Source organism: Xiphias gladius, chromosome 19 (genome assembly GCF_016859285.1).
Source record: "Xiphias gladius isolate SHS-SW01 ecotype Sanya breed wild chromosome 19, ASM1685928v1, whole genome shotgun sequence".
Taxonomy (NCBI): domain Eukaryota; kingdom Metazoa; phylum Chordata; class Actinopteri; order Istiophoriformes; family Xiphiidae; genus Xiphias; species Xiphias gladius.
In genome coordinates this window covers 19,899,846-19,920,878 of record NC_053418.1, presented here as the reverse complement: position 1 = coordinate 19,920,878, position 21,033 = coordinate 19,899,846, and the positions used below count along the sequence as shown (strand labels likewise).

The following is a 21,033-nucleotide window of genomic DNA, read 5'->3' as shown; positions in this document are numbered from 1 at the left end:
GGTCCTTCACATAAAATCAAAATTTGTCCCCCTGGTACGCTATCCTCTGCTGGTGCAAGACTTTAGACAAGAGCAGTACAAAGGGCTGTGCTTTTACTGCAGTGTGGTTAAAGGTGACAGCAGTGATTGGGCCTACGGAGGATCACACACCTAAGGCAAAGTCACAGATAAAAGATAAGACCCCCGCCTATTAAACATTTTTTTAAGGCTTAACAGCTGTAAAATATGTAGGGGGGGGGGATTACGGAAGCAAAAGCAAGCTGCCCTTAGTGAAAGAATATTTCATTGAAAGAAAAAGGGTTTCACACAAAGAAAATGACTAACTTCCTGTTGAGACTACACAGAAGGAGCCTGTGGTATGTTGAGTGGTGAGTAGAGAACCCTTTCAGGTATTTTTAAAGTCCTCGTGTAGTCAAGTTACTGCATATATATAATGCCCTTTCATGCCATCTCACAAGTTGGTATTGTAATAGTATAGTGCTCAATACATCATAGGGGCTTATGGTGAGAAAACAGACTGGTTAGGCTGATTAGATCATTAGCAATACAAGCCATATACGCAGGTTTCCGTGGCCGTGCAATACTGTGGGATTTCCTTCTTTAGAGAAGCTCACGCTGTCGGAGTGAGAAAGTTGACATATCATGAGGAAGTCTGTAATTGACTGCTCGCAGCATATGGGCGGAGCAGCGCGGTTCATAACACAACACCGCCTGTAGGTGAGAAGTGCTCGGCCCGCTTTATCTGAGCGGTTTGTCAAGGCAGCGGCAGATGCGCCGTCCAGCCTGGTTTAAGTCTGTTAAGTAAGAAGCCACTAGTCCAATTAACGGAGGGGAGGCGGGGATCCACACATGCGGGCCGCCAGACCACCTCGCTGCCGCCCGGCTCGACGATGGATGTGAGCGCCGCTCCGGTGCACGGCGACGACGCGACACGACAGCCCGCCATCAGCGAACGAGTCGGCCCAAACGCGACGCGGCGTCGCCAGTGAGATGCCCGGGTATTTCGGGCGGCCGTAGACGCGACCTGGGCTCCGACAGTAAGCCTCCATAAGCTCCCGGCGAGCCGCTGCCACAGGCCCTCGGCGCGCGCGTCACCTGGCGACGCGGCGGAGTTTCCTCGGACTGCTCGCGGAGGTCGGTCGTTAACATGGAAACGTTCGCCGATGTGCTGCTCGTCACCGCAAACGTCGGCTCACTGTTCGACAATGTAAGTAGAGGCTGGTGGGAGCCCACCAAACACCACACTGTGGTCCGTCGGACCCTGGTCCTCCCGGAGGATTATACTTAATGCCGCTTGGGCGACGGAGAAATACTGTAATTAGCCGCGAGGGTGTAGGAGGCAGCTTTCTACCTCGAACGGTCTCCATTGCTGGTATACATCTGCGGGTACGTAAGGATGTAACGAAGCGCGTCGAAGTCTTCACGCGCTCCCTCCTATCATAATTCGTGGGTTTCACGTATCTAATAGCGGGCGGTCGAGTTTCTGTTTCGGCTGTCGGCAGCATGCGCTCGATGGCATTCACGCGCCGTCGTCGATTTAAAAAAAATAAATAAATAAAATTAAAAAAAAAAAAAACTGACAGAGAGAAAGAACGAAAAGAGCCGCGAGCCAAAGTTGATGGTGGGATGCGGGAGTTTCACGCCTCACGTGACCTCCTCACATTCCGAGGAGACTAGTGAGCGTCCCTGTGGCCGGTCGGGTACCGTGACACTGAAGGGCCGGCCGCGAAGAAAATACTGAAATGTTCTCCATATGTTGACAGGTGTGAAAGCCTGAACCTATCAGTAACGAAATGGTTTCATTTTTCAAGGGCTCTGCTCTCGTGTTAATGATAGTAAATAGAACGTGTATGGGGAGAGTGTTTGTTTGGTGGGTTGGTGCTTCCTTTCTTGGACAGAACCTTTTTAATCTCAAAGGGGCTCCCTGTTAAAAAAAAAAAGGGTTTAAAAGGCTGTTTACCACATACGTTCATTTTCATTTCTTATGTTCCCTCTAACATCCATGACATCTCACTTCAGTCAGTATTTGGGTATGCCTGTCCCAGCAAGGGTCTACCTGCCCCCCCCCCCTTTACTTAGGCTAATGAGTCCTATGTGGACCCACTCCAGGTGTGTCCCTCCAGTATCGTCCTCACCTTTCTTATCACTTGTTAAAAATCACTGGCTTTAATGTCCGTACAGGGAGGATCTGTGTTACTCACTAGTCCGTTTACAGTATCCTTATCATACTGTATAACATTTACAGCTCCAGTGGTCTCGCCACATTCACGTGTTATATAAGTTGTCGTTTTTTTAGCCTAGTCTTAGATCTTTGTATCTTTTAAAAAATTCAAAGAGAGCATTTTTTTTAAATAAGGGATTAAAGAGATCTGACTGTAATTTGACTCTTCTAAACAGTTGGCTAAATATATGAATCTTTGTAGTTTTGGCCTAGGTTGGGTTGACCAAACTTTTAGACAGAGGAAGGAGGAGGGCTCTTACACTCATGGAAATTTGGCTCAGGACCATGTTTCCGGTTGCCCGATCTGACTCCAATGAAAACATGTTAGATCCCATTGTGGGAGATATGTAAACAGATTAATATCTTTCCCAGGGGACCTGAGCTTTTCTACGTACTTAGGCCCACCTATTTCTATAAACAAACACTCCTAAACGTTCACTCAGCCTTCTGGATAAGAGCAAGACCTTAAGCACATCACGGGGTAAATCCTAATGCTTGACAGGCCTGGAGTAGCCGAGTGTCCTGTCAGAGCAGCTCAGCCAGTGAGACAGTCAACTCTGACGGCTGCTCTGTGCCACATTTCTGTGGCACACTGTGGCAGCATCCTGGAGATTATGTCTATTGTTTCTCGTGAGCTTGTGTAATGACTATGTAGAGACTCAATTGCAATGGGTAGATATTTTTCTTACACAATCTTTCCCTTTATTCATACAAATTATCATTTGCAAGAGTCTCAGCTATGGGAACACTTTATTGCCAAAGAAACATTTCAGCTAATTTTCCCGAGAAGTATTGGACAGCTTGGAACTAGAAAGCTTTAACCTAATCACTATTCCGGATTCATTATGGCCAACATTTTCTTTGGAACAGTGCTGCTGTTGAAGCCCGCTTAGGACATCTCTTGATGGACGAGCCTGGTCTTGTTGCCTGACGCAGGGCTCATTTTTTTGCCACAAAGGGGAAGAAAATACTCTTTTGCTGGTGGATCAGGAATGTGGACTTCTTTAGGTGTTTCAAGTTTTCCTCCACTAATTTTTAATTTACTCTATTTCTCTGACTCAGTATAAGTAAGCAGAATTGCATCGTGAGTATAATTGCTGTATGAACATTATCTGTAAGGCATATAGGTTACAGTTATGTATGAATGAATCAGGATCCTGGACAGACCCAATGTTGTTGTTCATGAGCAGGCACAGGCTGTGTTAATTAAAATGACGTGAGAGGAGTCCTTCAGGTCACAATGGCTGAGCTGCAGTCACCCATGCTGCCCTGTCATGCAAATACACTATGCAAAGCCATTTCTCAGGTGCCATGAATGCACCTGGGTACGCAGAAGACTGTGCATGACCCTGCACCTACACCAAATTCTGATTTGGGTGTTCAAGCAACAACGTGCCAATGCCAGAGTTTAGTTTACGGTACATACGGTACGCAGTTGTTGATCATTGTACCACTCAGTGCCTTTAAAAAGCCACAGAATCCAGTTTTGGAGTTAGGGAGGATTCTCTGGTATGAGAATCAGAAATGCGATAAGCCTACTTACCACTGGAACAAAACATTTCATTTTACAGGAATATTTGTCACACCCACCGTGGAGACCTGTCAAGTTGTTTTTTCTGTCACGATTCAATAAATTAAGTAATTTCTCATATTACTGCTGAGAATAATAATATCAGTTTGAAGCGACAGCAGCAAGGAAATATTGTAGGAAGATGTGAAAGAAGAAATGTTCATACCAGAAAACATATTTTTATGTGCTTGAAACTCCCCTTAAGCTGACAAAATTGGTTATTTCTTCTATACAAATTTTGCCCAGTGCAGCTTTAATATCTACGGTGTAAATGGAAGTCTACCTGTTCTCCAAACAGGGAAGAATCTGCTAAATAAGCCTCAACCTTGTTTGACACATTTCTGTGTGTAAAGTTCACCTGCCTGCTTTTCTCATACGTGTTTTAAAGTATAGTCAACTGTCAAGTGGGCACGCAGTATATATTAAATACACCTCAAGGGACAATGTGTGGACGGTGGCCAGATTATGACAGCTTAACTTGAATGAGACTACATCCTGGAACACACAACCAATGGAACACACAGGATAATATTTCCAGACAGTCCTTATTGTTTGTTTTAACCTGCTCAGAGTTAATATTAGCTCGGAGTATTTCCTTTCTGCGACTGATAACTCGTAGACTTCCATTTGACTTGTTTTTCTGTTAGCTGGCGATGTAATTTTAAATCCAGAAACCATAATTATTTTTTGTAATTAATAAACGCATTTTTTTTGTGTATCCCATTTGTGGGTTATTATACTATAAATGATTAAAACTGACTCATTTTGTGCCGTTGGAGTGAAACTTCATAATTAAAGCCGCTCTGATCAATATTTTTATATTAACAACAAGTTAAATGACTATGTGTAATATGAAAGGAGTTACTTGTAGTGACACAGCCACAGATAATTACCATCTGTTTCCATTCAGTTTAACAGAGCATGTTTCAGCCCATTGTTTTGGTTTTATGGCCTCCAAATTAACTAGTATGATTGACTCTAACAGCTGTCCTCGGCGTCGTTTCCCGCTGAAGATGAAGATCATGCTCTGTAGACACAAGCACAGTGTCTGTAGCATGAGCGAGCTACGTTTGTTAGGGTTAGCTACAAATTGTTTATACAGTATATACAGCGATGCTTCAACAGTATGCAGCACAGTATATGGATTATTAACATTGCGTGCAACGGCTGATGCCATTTTATGACGCAAGTTGGCTGCAGCTAGGTTGATAGCTGAGACGGCTCCACTGAATGAAATGTGGAGAGGAAAAGGAAAGTGTGGAGTGGGGAAATAGATCAATGATTAAATGTGTGCCAACAAAAAAAGAGAGAGAAGAGACATTCAGGAAGAAAAATTAAGGAGTAGCAAAGCAAAATAAGGTAGTAAAGAAAACAAAAGTATATTTGTAAAAAAAAAAAAAAAGTTAGAGCTTACTTTTCTATAGATATTAGAGTTTGATATGTCTGTTTACTCTCCATTTTTACTTATTTAATCAATAGTGTTATTACAGATATATTCAGGTATTTTTTTGACTTGTCTGGAAACTGTTTACTGCATTTTATCAGTTTCGAGGCATCATTAGCCACCGTAGCAGGGGAACATGCAGAGCATCTACAGCTAAGGAGCTGCTTTCCTCTGGTGTTGATCAAGAACAGAAGGGAGCTAAATGAGAGAATACTGGAGCTGGAATGATAATCGTGCTCCATATCTGCTGGATGTCCTAATGGGCAACTGTTTGCCAACATTTTTGCCATAACAGCTTTATAAGGAAATGATTTGTTAATCATGTGTTTACAGGTTGTTGCACTGCCCCCAGGTGGCCAAGAATAAATCAATGCAGGTTTAGAATTTGATTTTGTACCATTTCTTCCAGAAAGATAGCATGCCTTTGATGATTTTTCTCTTTTTCATTTTACAGCTGGGTGAAATTCAAAGTGAATGGTTACAAGAACTGTATAAGGTAAGTTTGGGCCTCCTTGGTCTTGCATTAATAATTCACAGTTTAAAACATTTGGTGTTTCTACTCATTACTAACAGTGTCATATTTTTCTCTTAAACTTTCTTGACAGTCTGGTGCAGTTCAGACACATAGAAATTACGTTACATAGTTGGTTCTAGCCCACTTTCTTAGGGTGTTGGCATCACCACACTGGTGACATCCCAACAAACAACTGCTCCATGTTCCTCTGGAAAACGGATACTGTGCTGATAACTGATAACATAGCCACACCAGGCCACGTGCAGAAATTAGATAACAGAAAAACTCCACATGACTCCTAATGGATCGTTAACTTCATCCTGCAAAACACAGTGTGGACCCGCTCCACTTCTCATCACCCTGTAATGTAACACCTGTAGACTGAGAGCTGTTTGCTGTGCTTTGTTACAGACTATCCACAGCCACAAGCCACAGTTCATCGCCCTGCACTTCCAGGAGGTGGGGGGGAAGGACTACATGGTTAACATGGGCCATGCAGAAAACTTCTTCTGGTAGGAGTAGCGTGCTGATCATGATCAGTGTAACGTCATATTCTTCCTTCACCATGTAGTGATTTTAATCCCAAACTTTTATAAAGAGGGTCCTGTTTCTTTCTTTATACATTTCTTGGAATCAAAAACACTCATTTTCATTATCGATAAATCTGTTGATTAAGTCTGTATTAAACAACCATTGTTTAGTCTATAATATGTCAGGAAAACAGTGAAAAATTCCCATCACAATGTCCTAAAGCCCAAGCTGACATAGTTGAGAATTTAGATCCAGTGAATCTTTGGCAGTCATGCTTTTAAAAAATGGCTTTAAACTATTAAATGATTATCAAAATTTTTGCAGATTCATTTTCTGTCCATTGACTAATCAGTTGATCGTCTAATCTCTTTAACTCTGCATCCAGAAGAAAAAGCTTTTTTGGTTCTGTCGCCTAATGGTTGATCTGTTGTTGTGCGGTGTTTCCAGGAGCATTGAGTCCAATGAGGAAATGAAAGACTATGACAGGGTCTGCATCTATGTGGACAACCAGTTCCAAGCGGAAGACGGCTTCACGGTAAGAGACAAGCAAACTTTTTCTCAGAGTGGTCAGAGTAGTTCACACCCGCTTCCACTAGATGGGGTCCTCCTCCATGTTAGTGCTCAGTGGTGGTTTGAGGTGTTGTGGTGTGTGTACTCTGCTTTCGAGTGACAAGGAGCTGGTTGTAGACCCCATTGGAGCATCAGAAAAAGTAATTTGTTTTGTAGTTTGTCAATGTAACACAATTTTTGGATTGTAAAACAGGATATGTAAGAGAATGTTACGAAGTCCTCTATAAGAAAATGAAGTCAAGTGATGCACACGTGCATATGTCATTGTACTCCTGGCTGTGTTTCTGTATTTGTATTGAGTCAGTTTAAAGGTATGGATTCACTGTGAAAAATATGGACGGAGACCAGCTCTCTGATAAAAGAACCGACAGCGCGTCACTGCTACACGGAGGCTGAAATGTGATAAGAACATTTTAATCAAAAATCAGTGAGACTGGAGTGAAACTCAGTTTTCTCATAAAATGCTGTAAATCTCACCAAAGAAGTAACAAAGTTGACATTTTATCGGCAATTTTTTTTGAATAAGCGCAATGGCCGTCACTGGATATTTTGATCAAATAGAGACCGCTCTGTAGATCTCAATCAAAGTTTTCCATTTCTGATGAAGACCAGGAAATTAGAGCTAAAAGAAACACAGGCAACATTTTACACCATCAGCACATACCATTCTCTGTATGGTATGTGCTGATTTGTCTTCCTTACTGGAATAGTTGTGCGTCTGTGCGTGGCGTGTGTGTTTGTGTTTATGTGTCGAGTGTCATACATCAACGCCCACTGCGCCAACTCAGACGTGTACAAAACCAGAGCCTTATATAAGTGACATAGATCTCAAAGATATGGTGTAAAACAATGTTGCAGTAGTTGCACAGTATGGGCACAGAGAGAGGAGATTTGTCACTCATGCCACTACCTACATCTCTTATCGTCATCTGTTAATGAACCCAAAGTCTGTCTCTGTAGCTGAAGTCTGGGCTGGTGCTCCTCGTGCCACTAAAGAGCCATTACAGAGCTGCCGGGACGTTGCTGGGGTCATGGGCTCAGCCTCAATCTCCACGCCTGTTGTGAAAGCCATCCCTGGCTTCCACCTTCTTTTCTAGTGACCTCACACGGCACAAGCAAGTTTTCAAGTCCCTTTTTTAGAATTGAATTATGTTTTTAGTTGCTCGTAACGGGTTTGTCAGCGTTAGTTTGTCTGAAATTCTGCCCTGATCGCGAGTAACACCTCCCCGGCTGAGTAGCTCTTGAAGTGTTAACCCCTACTCCTCCCAGGTGATACCTTCTCACTGGGGGTCTGACAGTAGGGGTCAGTGGCTTCATCTGTAGACTGAAGGTGCGTGAAGTAAAAAGGGGAAAGTCAATGGCCAGGTGTGGGGGAGACAGGCCAAAGTCAATACATTTAACTCTAGATTAAAACTATTGATCTCAGCCTATTTGTGCACAATAAATAAAGTGTGAGGGGGATTGGAAGACAGCTGGGACCAAGTTTCCCTTGCGCTCGAGTGTTTGCACCCTCCACTCTTTGCCCTGAGAGGGTTGCACCCCCCACCCACCACTCCTAATGCCTCATTCTCATTTCGTCGGTGCCACCTGCATTGATTTTCAATTTGTTTCCCCTTGGCTGCGGATCATCAGTTATATGGCCAAGAGAGAGTTTGGGGGGGTTTCTCCTTCCACGGGAGCTGCAGGAGTAGAGGGGGCAGACTTGCATGCATTCCCAGTACAAATGGTGTTTTGATAAAAAATCACTTGTAAGTCAATATTTTTTTATTAAACTGTGCACAAACCTGATTGATGAAGATAGGTGTTTGGCAGAGTATGTGGAGGAGAACGTGGAGGAGTATGTGTATCTGTGTTTGAGTGTGTACATGTGTACTTGCGTGTACGGTTTAAACACAGTATTGTTACTGATCCAAAATAAACCAGGCCAAGCTTAGATTTTTTTTTTTTTTTAGCTAATTATCAGAATATAGTCCTTGAATTGCCTCCAGGAATGATAATTTTGCACAATTTTGAGCTAAAATAACACAGTAGCTCCTCAGAAAACATTCTTCAGTGAGCATTTAGTTTTATAAAAAAAATAAATAAATACAAATCCCTTTCAGACTAGTTTGAATAAATCTCTGGCAATGCCCTAACCTCGTTCCCTTAGTTTGGACAAGTTGGTCACTAATTGCCGCTCCCGAGAATGGAGACTCTTCCATTTTATTAAATGAGGATAACTTTGGCACTGAAGATAAATGATCTCTTCAGGGAGAGATCTCTCATGCTCTGGCTGGATGAGGAGGACGTGGGTTGCACAGTGGTCCGTCACGCCCCGAGCCCTCTGAGCGCTGGCTTATTTTTCTTCAACCCCCCAGTCACAGTGGCAGCATTGGCAGACTGCAGGCCTACTGCTTAATACCTTTTAAATTGTTTTAATTTTCTGTCTTTATTGATCGCACAGGGCACGATTAATCAGATCAGTGGAGCAGGCAGTTAGTACATTAAAAATTGTCAGTCCCACGTCAGGGATGATTGGGTGCTGAAGTGTGTGCACGAGGGGCAGTATGTGGGTGTGTTGTGCAGTTATATGTTTGCTCTGTACGTCTAAATTCTTTAGAGTTTCATGTGTCTTTGGGAGAGTAACAACATACTGTATCGTTCAATACAAGGCTAACAATTCAGCTGACATGATGGGGAAATGAACAGTTCAATCCATCTTCTCAGCGGCTTAGATGATTTCTCCTTTTTTTGCCATCAGATTTAGTTGATTCGGTTTCACCGTGGATCACTGCTGAGAAACCCCTCTAGCTGGGTCGGACAGAGCTCTATTGTTTAATTCAAAAGTCTTAAATATTCAATACTTTTATGAAGTAAAGCTGCATTTTGAAAACGGAAATATGTAAGGCACGTGTTCAGGCACTCCATAGTTTTACTGCATTGAAAATACATTCTGGTGTTAATGACAGCATTTCAAATGAAACTTATGAAGTTGGGTTTGTCTTTTTTGCTGGACTAAACATGTCAAAATTGAGCTTTTGGTCAGTTTCTTGTGGTCTTTGCAGCAGGTGTCTGAATGTAAAGGTGTATACAAAAATAATGAAAGTAATGTTCCATTTTAGTATGATTCATCTTGCACTTTTTAGATGTTGCGATTTGAAGGTGGTTTAACCAAAACTGACCTTGCAAACTGTAACTTGTGTTGCTCCCAGGTGCATTTATCAAATATTGTAAAATTTGTGTTTCTCTGTCTCTCCACAGGCTCTGGGGAGCATGTACTTCATCCACAAGACACTGAAAAACATCTATCAATATGACTTTAATGGTAAAAACTTTACTTCTTGCATGTGACATTTACATTAATTTTAATTGTTTTATTATTCATGAATGTGATGGATTTATCTGGCTTTTTTCCTTTAAAAAACAAAGGTAGGAGGAGTCTTTGCACACCTTAAACAGACAATTTAAAAGCTCAAAGTAGACCACCCCCTTGCATCCTGTACTGTTTTGGTAATGGCTCATAAATGGCTCATACCGTCAATGGAGTTAGAGCAACGTTGCGTGTGATTGGCAAGGTTCTTGTGATTTTTTTAATATCAGGAATAGCGAAAATATTTCTCTGTGTATAATGACAGTTTGATGGCCACCCTACCTGGCCAGATATTTGCAGAGAGCCCAAATTTATTTTCTTACTGCATAGTCCAGTCACGTTAGGTGTGAAAAAGCTCTTCAGAAAAGCTTATGGAAGAACCATAAACATCCTGGAGCTGCCACTCGCTGTGCGGCTCAAACCGATTGTTGTTCACCAAACGCAGTCTAATGGCTTGCTTATAGATTCTCTCATCACGTATGCCGCTCTGATGAGGTTAACACCAGTTTATTGATTGCTGTTTGCATGTTTTCTCACTCTTTTACATGTCACACCCCTGTCCCCCTCCCTCTCTCGGCCTCCCTCTCACAGTTAAGGATTTTAAAGCAGTGTCAGGGCAGAACAAGTACGTGGGCCCTCTGGATAGGGTCGCCTCAGTGGAGAAAGAAAAATTCCCAAAGAATTTCTGGCCAGATGTGAGTATGTATGCATGAGTGTGCATCTGTGTATGCCTGCATTTGTGTGTGTGTACGTGTGTGTTAGCAGGTGTGGGGAGGGGTACCCGTGGGCCAAAGGGAGATGTTGGGACAAATGAGTCTACTGGGGCTGTAGGGACTGTCTGCCTGCTCTGACAGGGAGATGAGACAAATTATGTGAAAGAATCAATAATTATCAGTTTGGCCCTTCAAAGACACGGCTCACTGCTGTTTACTGACTCACTCTAATTTGTCTCTGTTGCAGTTCAAGTGGTCCAGAAAGGGCTTCATGAGGACCCGCTGGATCATACACAACCAGTATGTACTGTACACTGACCTCACCCTGATAAACCCAGTCAGGGTTGGACTCAACTTACTTCCACTTTCTGTTGTTATTGACTTTTCAAGATTTCGCAAACAGCTTATAACAACTACTTTGGACCAGAGAGATTGCTTTCAGTTTCCTAATGTTACATCAGAGGAGGGCTGGGTTAGTTTTATTAAAAAACAAAACCAACCCAGACTTCCATACTTGTTAAAAATAAAACTTACCTTAAGTTTTGTTAAAAACCAAAATGTATCTTACTTTGACACGTATGAATACAGTGGATAAAATAAATACTTTTATATTACCTATGGATTACATGACTACTCATAGTCACTCATAGGCCCTGTTCATACCTTGCATTAAAATGCGTCTCCACGGGCATCTCGAGTGACCACTTGTGATTGGATCTCACTTCCCCACTCTATATGCACATAAACACGTACATTTTTTCGGTTTGCAAAGACCAGATGCGTTGTTGTTTTTAGCCAGGCTGATTAAGACAGACGGCTTGTTGTCAACGTGTTTGTGTGTGTGTGTACGTGTGTGTTAGCAGGTGTGGGGAGGGGTACCCGTGGGCCAAAGGGAGATGTTGGGACAAATGAGTCTACTGGGGCTGTAGGGACTGTCTGCCTGCTCTGACAGGGAGATGAGACAAATTATGTGAAAGAATCAATAATTATCAGTTTGGCCCTTCAAAGACACGGCTCACTGCTGTTTACTGACTCACTCTAATTTGTCTCTGTTGCAGTTCAAGTGGTCCAGAAAGGGCTTCATGAGGACCCGCTGGATCATACACAACCAGTATGTACTGTACACTGACCTCACCCTGATAAACCCAGTCAGGGTTGGACTCAACTTACTTCCACTTTCTGTTGTTATTGACTTTTCAAGATTTCGCAAACAGCTTATAACAACTACTTTGGACCAGAGAGAGATTGCTTTCAGTTTCCTAATGTTACATCAGAGGAGGGCTGGGTTAGTTTTATTAAAAAACAAAACCAACCCAGACTTCCATACTTGTTAAAAATAAAACTTACCTTAAGTTTTGTTAAAAACCAAAATGTATCTTACTTTGACACGTATGAATACAGTGGATAAAATAAATACTTTTATATTACCTATGGATTACATGACTACTCATAGTCACTCATAGGCCCTGTTCATACCTTGCATTAAAATGCGTCTCCACGGGCATCTCGAGTGACCACTTGTGATTGGATCTCACTTCCCCACTCTATATGCACATTAACACGTACATTTTTTCGGTTTGCAAAGACCAGATGCGTTGTTGTTTTTAGCCAGGCTGATTAAGACAGACGGCTTGTTGTCAACGTGTTTGTGTGTGTGTGAGAGAGAGCGAGAGACAGACAGGGTGTGGAGCAAGAAGGGACAGAGGGTATAATGTACTGCGCACAGCTCTAGTTAAAAAAATAGATAATCAATTTGTGGCGGTCAATTTTGATAGAAGGGTGCCACAAATAAATCAATATATGGGAAACACTGGGAGAAATGTAATAATATTTTTGGTTCATTATGAAAATGTGGCGGGATAATGATGTCAGTTGAGTGGGCTTCGATGTGGCCCAGACCACCTGCGAATGTAGTCTGAGTGATCGGACCTCGAATGCGTCCTCAATAATTCTTGGGTGCATTCACACCTGTACCTAGAACTGTCCATTTGTGATCGGATCATTCAAGATGCATGTTAATGCCAGGTCTGAACAGGGCCATAGTGGCAAACCCACAGAGAATTAGCTAACATTCAGACGCAGCAGGCAGCTGCTTCTAGTGAAGAATCTCTGATAAACCTACTGTACACTACCTGTCCAGCACCAAACGACAGACGGACAAAGTCAGCAAGTAGCTGGTGAATATTGTTGAGCATTCAGCAGCTAACGACCCAGATATTTCCTTCAGGAGTTGGTAGAGACCAAAACAGAGCTAAAACAGACTGAATTTTGGACGTAGTCAGGTCATCAGCCTCATTTGGATGGGACTCCAAGTGAAAGATGATCATATGCTTCACATATGCTGGATGTGTAAGCAGGCAACTGTTAGCTAGAACGTTCACTATATCAAATTTATAAGGTGGTAATATGTCAGTGTTGCCTTTACGGCTTGTTTTTACTGACTCCAAGAGGCTAAAAATATCAGTGAATGCAGATTTAACACAAAAACCTACGTTGAAATTTTATATGTTCTCTAAAGACAACCAGCGATAGGAGAACTTCATCTAAATAAAATAGTGTAAAATACATAAAACTTAATCAGTTGATAACTGACCAGACTTTTAATGCCCACTTTTGATACTTGATAGTTTTCATGTTTTGGGTTGTACCACAAAAATAGTGAGGTACAATACCCAGCCTTCCCTCGGAGTTTGAGTTCTCTTCACATTTAGAAACAATTATTCACTTCTGCTGCAGTGGCTCAAACTCACACCTTCTGTTTACTCATCACCTAAATCACAATTTTCTTCTCATTTGTCCCCCCTCGATGTTTCAACAAAACTTTGAAATCAGTCCTTTAGCTTGGCAACTAAATTGTCCAGTTAAAAGTTATCAGCTATTTTATATACATAGCCAATGCAGCATGTTGCCCCGGTGCCGATCCACATTTTTATTTAATTAGCTAAGAATGTATCTTTACTATGTATATTCTGAATCCACAGAAATGAGATTGCACTAAATATAGCTGTGGAAAGAAACAGGATAAAACACACAGTGCTGCTGCTACAGCCTGTGTTTTCTGACAGCTGTAGTAACTATTTGCTCTACCGTGTTGTTACCTTGGGGTAATAACAAAAGAAGCCCACAATCTGTGTGCCGCAACATCATGCTGTGAGTCAACAACACTCGTGTGTTGGATGCACATTAATTGTTTTCCAGTGACAGCCAAAGAAAGGAAGTGAACGCTGGGCACAAAAGACAAATGTGCTTGTTTGTGGACTTAGCATTAACGCAAGTGCACTCACTGATAAGAGAGCTTCTCATAAGTGACACCTGTGTTGGACCACACACACACACACACACACACACACACACACACACACACACACACACACACACACACACACACACACACACACACACACACACACACGCACACACAGACACACGCACATACTCACCTATCAGATGTCAGGCTTTATCAGATTGTTTCGTATTTTCTTCCTCCACCTGCCAAAAAATCATTATATTTTGCCTGTGTGTGTGTGTGTGTGTGTGTGTGTGTGTGTGTGTGTGTGTGTGTGTGTGTGTGTTCTTCACAGAGGTCTGGACCTGGTCAATGTCCACCTGTTCCATGATGCCTCCAACCTCACTGCCTGTGAATCCAGTCCTTCCGTTTACTCAGCCAACCGCAAAAACGCCCTCAGATATGTCATCAACAGGTCGGATTTGCGGCTGCACACAACTATGCAAAAACATGACCGTAAAACACTCAAAGTGACAGAAAATATCCACTTAGTTGAACCACAAAGTACAATTCCAGACTTGATTCAATGTCCTCTATGAAAGGAAGATGTGCATGATGGTGTCCTGGCTAATATCATCTGCAGCTTTGCCTATCTTGTAAACAGGATATTTACAAAAACCCTCTCAATCCTGAAAATATTATCATATTTGTGTGAATTTGTAAACACTCACAGTAATGTTTAAAATAATTAAAGACCCAAACATCTGTGTGATTTCCTTCCAGGATATCAGACAGCCGCTACACTCCGCTGCCTTTCTTCCTGTTTGGAGATTTCAACTTCCGTCTGGACACACTTAGTCTGGTCCAGGTATGTAACAAAAGACATTTCTCCCGGAGATCATGTGATAAGGACGTGTGTTAGCCTGGCATTTTGACACAGGCCCTTCCTCTTGTTTGTGCCTCTGTGAGCAGCAACTCTCCACCACGGCAGATGTGCAGACAGTGAAGAAGGACAGCAGTAACGAAGTGGAGAAAATCATCTGCGAAGAAAAAGACAACGACCATCAGGTAATGAAAACTGTCAGTCAAGACAACAGCTGACGTGTCATTTTTAGTGCTGCTTCTACTTTACTTGCCTTCACCGTTTGTGCAGGTGCTGCTCCAAATTGAGGAGAAGCTGTTTGCCTACCTGCACCAGGCGTATTTCAGGGAGGACAACGTCCCATCAGTGAGAACACGATCTCAACTTTCACCCACACAAACCCTGTCAGCTACACCATAGTCTCACAGAAACTCTGTGATATGACTGCAACCTATAATTCGACAGGTTGCTTAGCAACAATCTGGCACGTCTTTACAGATTTTAGATTAGATCCTATTAGCGGAAATAAAGTCCTATGAATGACAGTAAAGTAAATAAAAAAGCTCAGAGGTAAACAAAACTGAGATAACTGTGACAGTTTCATCCGTGCTAATGTTGTACTCACTCACATCGTGATTATTTGTAATGCATTGAGATTAGCCGTAGTGCTGATCAGTAATGGCTTCTATTCCTCAGCTTTTGAAATATGACAAAGAAGTCGCAGCCTTTCATGATGTTATTAGGGAGGAGGACATCACGTTTCCACCCAGGTGAGACACCTAACTGAGCTACTTGCTGAAAACATGCTGTGTAAAACCTCCCAACTCTGCTTTTATCCCTCAAATGCACTTTGGTTTCCTTTCTGCCGTCTCATCCTCAGCTACCCCTACAGTGAAGAGTACACTAAACCGACCCAGTACATGAACACTCGCTGTCCCGCCTGGTGCGATCGTATCCTCATGTCACACACTGCCCAAGAATTCATCCGCAGGGTCAGTCGGCGCTCACTGTATTTAACGCTGAAATTCACAACTTTCTGCACGTTATCTGTTTCCACGTCCACACAGTGCAGAATATACTCTCTGGTAAAAGGCTTATATGTATTCACAGAGTTTAATACAAGACTCTAACTTCTTAATAGGTTACTTGTTACTTTGAATAAAGGCTTTTATTTGTTAATTACAAGATTAGTGTCATTTATCTTAGAAGCTAACCAAAGGTTGTATTATTAGTTAGTAAGTTTACTGTGCAAAAGAAGCATCAACATCTTTAAGTCCCGTATCTTTCTTCTGAAAGAATATTCATCCTTGTATTCCTAGTGTTAAATATATGGTGAGGTAAAATGTAAAATCAGACTGTTATTTCACTCTAAGCGAAACTTGAAATATGGGCTATTATGTACCATTACCATTATGCTGTTGATTTAAATGTGTGCAAAAATAAAATTGTGGAAAACACACTTTGTGTGTAAGGGCTTCGATCTGACCAGAATTGATTTGGCGCTGTCACCATATGGTCCTGTAATCCGGCCCGGGCAAACATGGCAGTCTCAACATCTATTTTGTCTTTTAATTTGCTTTGTTACCTGTCGAAATGATATAGAAATTCATTCTTCTTTTCAGAGAGAGGACGGTGAGAGGGGCGTTGTTTACAACACCGTGGGCCCTAATGTCTGTATGGGAGACCATAAGGTAACAGTTTAAAAAGCATATATAAGGCGCAGGCAAACAAAGCAGCCATGCAGAGTAACCCTGGTGTGTTCTTGTGTTTTTCCTGTAGCCCGTTTTCTTGTTCTTCTCACTGAAGACAGATGACCATTGACTCGACTTGGACTCTTCTCAATGGTAAGAGCATGTGCCAGGGAGCGTGTCTGTGTGTGTGTGTGTGTGTGTGTGTATACTGTACAGCACATGGAGGTGTGGATGTGTCTATGTACTGATTCCAGAGGGAGGATTCAGAGTGTGAGAGCGATCACAGTAATCTAGCTCCGGTCCCTCGAGAGCCATAACCTAGGCTGGCCCAGTGGAGTCAGGGTGTGAACTAAGATTAAGTGCCTGTGGGACACAAGTGCTCCTTTGTGTCCAGTGTAGTCGGAGCACAAGCGATCAGCACCTTTCACTGATCTATGTCTATTGAATCTTCTCCACTGTCACTGTGACTACACACTAAGTGCAATGCTGGCCTGCTTTTCATTAATTACCATCAGGATGGTCGGCCGGAGAGACATACATTGTGCCGGACAGTATATTGGCATTTTTACGGCCATGATTTTGTTTTGCTGCTGTTTAAATGTTTTTTTTTAAGGATGGACTGCTTTTTCATGAGGGTCCCTCTTCACGGGGCTGCAAAAATGATGAGTTACACGCAATGAAGGGACTTCTTTTGTGTGTGACATTTTGAAACATGGAACAAGTTCATGCCAGTAAATCAGTAACTTGGTATTTCACAGGCAACATAGCTCAAAGCTATCTACTCTCATGCTGTACTTTTGTTTTTCTTGGCATATAATGTATGGTGTGTGTGTATGTGTGTGTGTGTGTGTGTGTGTGTGTTTGTTTGTGTGTGTGCGCAAGCGCGCGCGTGTGTGCATGTGTGCGCGCGTGCATGTCTGCTGCAGGTCCCATCCTCGGAGCTCCGCCACAGTATCAGTACCAGAGGGTAATCAGCATGACGGTTACCCACACATCAGCCAGCGGCAGGGCTGGACTCAGTTAGCTTCCGCCGTCAACATCCCATCCTCACGTCACTGGTTTCTCAAATCTGCTCTCACCGCCATGTACCGTCGTCCACAGCTTTAGTGACCTGAGCACATATTTTTCTGCAGCTGTCATGAATTTCTGAGGGAGTTTTCCAGATGCTTCTCACTCTCAGTGAAGTCCCCTGAGCTGAGAGCCCAGTGACACTGAGGTTGTTCCTACAATTCCTGCTGTGTTTTGCTGAATGAGAGCAAACAATGATGTAAAGACTCAAGTGTGTGAAACTGGACCAGGCCCTTTACATGGATGTGTACATGCATATGCAAAACTTTCTAACATTTTTCATTAGAGTGATTTTAGTTGTTGCATTTTTGAAAACATGCCTTTTGGTTTTTCGGTTTTTTGTTGTTTTTTTTTTACAGGCAGTGTCAGACAAACCCCAGCCATTGCATCACAAATTTACTCATTCTCATTGTCCCTAAACAATTGATTAAATGCCTCCTGTTAGTCAGGCCGTGATGTAGCAACTGAACGGGACAGCTTCCAATCAGTACGTTTTAAATTAGCAGTTGAATTCAGCCAATCATAATCCAGTATCATGAAACATAGAGTAAGAGACTTCTAGCGAAACATTTAGAAGAATATTAATGTTATCATGAGCCAAGGCGTATGTAAAAATTTGATCATGAAAACTAAAAAATATGGGATCTTTAATATCAAATATTGGACATCTGTCCTACTGACTAATTGTGTATGCTTTCATTTTGTATTTGATGCAATTTTTAGTTCTGGTATCTATTTTTTTTTTTCTCTCTCCACAGACCCAGTAGAGGAATGCTGCTATCTCAGTTTGTAGTCGACATCTATGGCCAGATGTCCTCTGTAGATGTCTTACTGACCTTTTGGAATTTTTCGTACACGTAGCTACTTCACACACAGCGGTTTTAACTGTGTCAGATGTCTCCTGATTGCGTAGCAAAATCAATTTCAGAATGGGTTTTGATAAATGTGTATGAAGTTTTTAATAGTGACATTATTAAGAAATGACACTAGACAGTCAGAACATTTTAAAGCAACAGGGAACCAACTGTAACTACAGCAGTTTTGACTGGCTATGAATGCTGTGGTAGGGGCTGAATTTATTAACATAATGCGGGAACAGAATCTTTTACCCTGTTGAATTTATAGTGACATTCTTTCTCTGGACCAAATGCATATTTATACCAAGTGCTTTATTCCACAAGCTACAACTCAGCAGTTCTCAGTTTTTTTTTGTTTTTTTTTGTCAGTTTTAGCTGTCCTCACTCAGAGAAACCCCTGTTCTGGTTGGCATCGACCTTCTTTCATTGCCAAAAGAATTATACTGTAGGCCTCGTGTGTTTACTTCTAACTGTAGTTAAGGAGTGTGGATGTTTGAGTCAAACGGCGTCACTAAAACTTCCCAAAAACCCGCATATATACACGCGTGCACTCACACACAACACAAAAGTTTGATTTTGGATTTCTTCGATTTTTGTCTTTTTGTGTTTCCTTGATTATTAGCCTCATACTGTAGCACCAACGCTGTAATATATTTTTGACGCGTGGATTATCGGTTTGATTTTTTTTTGTCCGGCTTCAATAATGGCGGAGACAATTTAAAATATGTTTGTGGTTTGTTACTAATTGTACTTTGATTTTTTTGAGTGTTAAAGTTTTTCTTAAACAGCACCCAGTACACATTCATAAAAAAATACTTTTTCATGCATACCTTCACAGATATTCATATTAAGTTTGGTCATATTTGTACAGAGGGACCGAGGCCTCGCCACAAAAGGATTCAGTTATGTTTCAGTGATGCAAATGTCTGTGTAGACTGAGAACAGTTTGTAAGTAATAAACTCTTAGCGATTCATTGTTGACCAGTCATGGGAGCGGAGTTGGTTATAAGACCAGTATTACTTTTCAATGAACTCTGGTCCAACACTACATCATTGTGATATTTCACTTTTGTAAATAAAATATTGCCCTAATAAATTTGTTTCATTATTATTTATTGGCTTTATGGGCACTCTGCTGTAAATGCAGTCTGCATTGCAACACATAGGCATTTTGAGATTGACAGATTTGGCTTTCGGGAAGACCCACTGTCATCATGTTAAAATTCCGTTCAGTCAGGCCTATCTGGGGAAACGCCACGTGAAAGATGTGATCATATCCACCAGCATTCTCATTGGTATCATTTCCCCCACGGATCTGACGGACCTGAAAGTGTTGCATGCGACAGGCTGCATGTTCCTAAATCCTGTCTTTCTGGATGTAGCTGACTGTAATTTCACTGATCTTAACTGGAATAAGAATTGCAAGAAATAAATAAACAGATTATACCTTTATTATTACATTTTCATTCTGTTGGATATGAAGAATACGAAAGCACACTAATGCTGACTTTTGTACTGGTCAGACTGAAGAGTCGTGCAAAATGGACATTCAGCCTGCACAAGCTTAACGCAAGGTGTATATTACTGTATGTCTGTGTTACGCATTGAGTTTCCATAGTTTTCCAGAATTCAGCCATGGATTGAACTGCACTCATTTTGTGGCAGAAGAAAAATTGCATCTAAGACAGACGAGGTATCAAGCCTGCCCTCTATAGCTGGAATGGGCTGACTATTTAGAACAGGTTGTTCAGACAGAAAGTCTTCAAGGGCCAACAAATCAAGAGACTAATTCTCACCTGTATTGCATTTCATTTTTGTGTGTGGCTTGACAGAGATAAATCCAGCTTTAAAAATGAAAAAAAAAACACAGATAGCAGCATGTATTGCCTGCTGAAAATTCATAAATCACAAAGATTTGATAATAGCTGCTCGCTTTTAAATATTTGCATTATCATAGCTCCAACGCAGACTAGAGCAACATTTACATAATGCCAGAATTGGCAGTGTATGATATTCACATTAATACAAATACAGTATATTGTTGGTACATTGCAGTGTATTTTATTGTCTTTGATATGAGTGTCTCAGCAGCATTCCTCGGCTTTTCCTTTGACAGAATCATCGGGCCACCTGAACCAGATGGAGTCTAAACTCACTGAGTCTGAATGGTGAATGAGCTAGTCTGTTGCTATTGATTTTATGTTGGAGTGGGTTGCGGGGGTCATTGTCTCCAATTAAGCCACACCGTAATGGTAAATCGCACAAAATTTGACCTTTGACCTTTGCATTTCCATTCAGCTTGTGTGCCTTTTTGCTTGCTGTTTCATTTTAACTGTCACTTAACAGCAAACACACAGAACTTGAGCCAATGCAGCCGAATAATGTTTGTTTAAATTTCAGTTTGCATGAAAACGTAA

The 21,033-nt window shown here is 41.8% G+C and overlaps 1 protein-coding gene across 5 annotated transcripts; it reads left to right on the top strand.

Annotated features, from left to right (window-relative positions):
- Positions 1-714: 714 nt before the first annotated feature.
- On the top strand, positions 715-20,024 carry inpp5l (inositol polyphosphate-5-phosphatase L). 5 transcript variants are annotated; one of them, XM_040154748.1, is made up of 16 exons: positions 715-1,207; positions 5,690-5,731; positions 6,161-6,261; positions 6,728-6,815; positions 10,091-10,154; positions 10,791-10,894; positions 11,971-12,023; positions 14,494-14,613; positions 14,922-15,006; positions 15,111-15,206; positions 15,292-15,366; positions 15,697-15,770; positions 15,881-15,992; positions 16,623-16,691; positions 16,780-16,844; positions 17,574-20,024. In XM_040154748.1, the coding sequence occupies exons 1-15, from the start codon at positions 1,148-1,150 to the stop codon at positions 16,819-16,821; spliced, it is 1,185 nt and encodes a 394-aa protein (XP_040010682.1). In that variant the 5' UTR covers positions 715-1,147; the 3' UTR covers positions 16,822-16,844; positions 17,574-20,024. The 5 variants fall into 5 exon arrangements, with proteins under 5 accessions (XP_040010682.1, XP_040010681.1, XP_040010680.1 ...); XM_040154747.1 differs by lacking the exon at positions 11,971-12,023 and adding an exon at positions 11,160-11,212 and having other exon boundaries at positions 18,518-20,024; XM_040154746.1 differs by lacking the exon at positions 11,971-12,023 and adding an exon at positions 11,160-11,212 and having other exon boundaries at positions 17,618-20,024.
- The last annotated feature ends 1,009 nt before the right edge of the window (positions 20,025-21,033 follow it).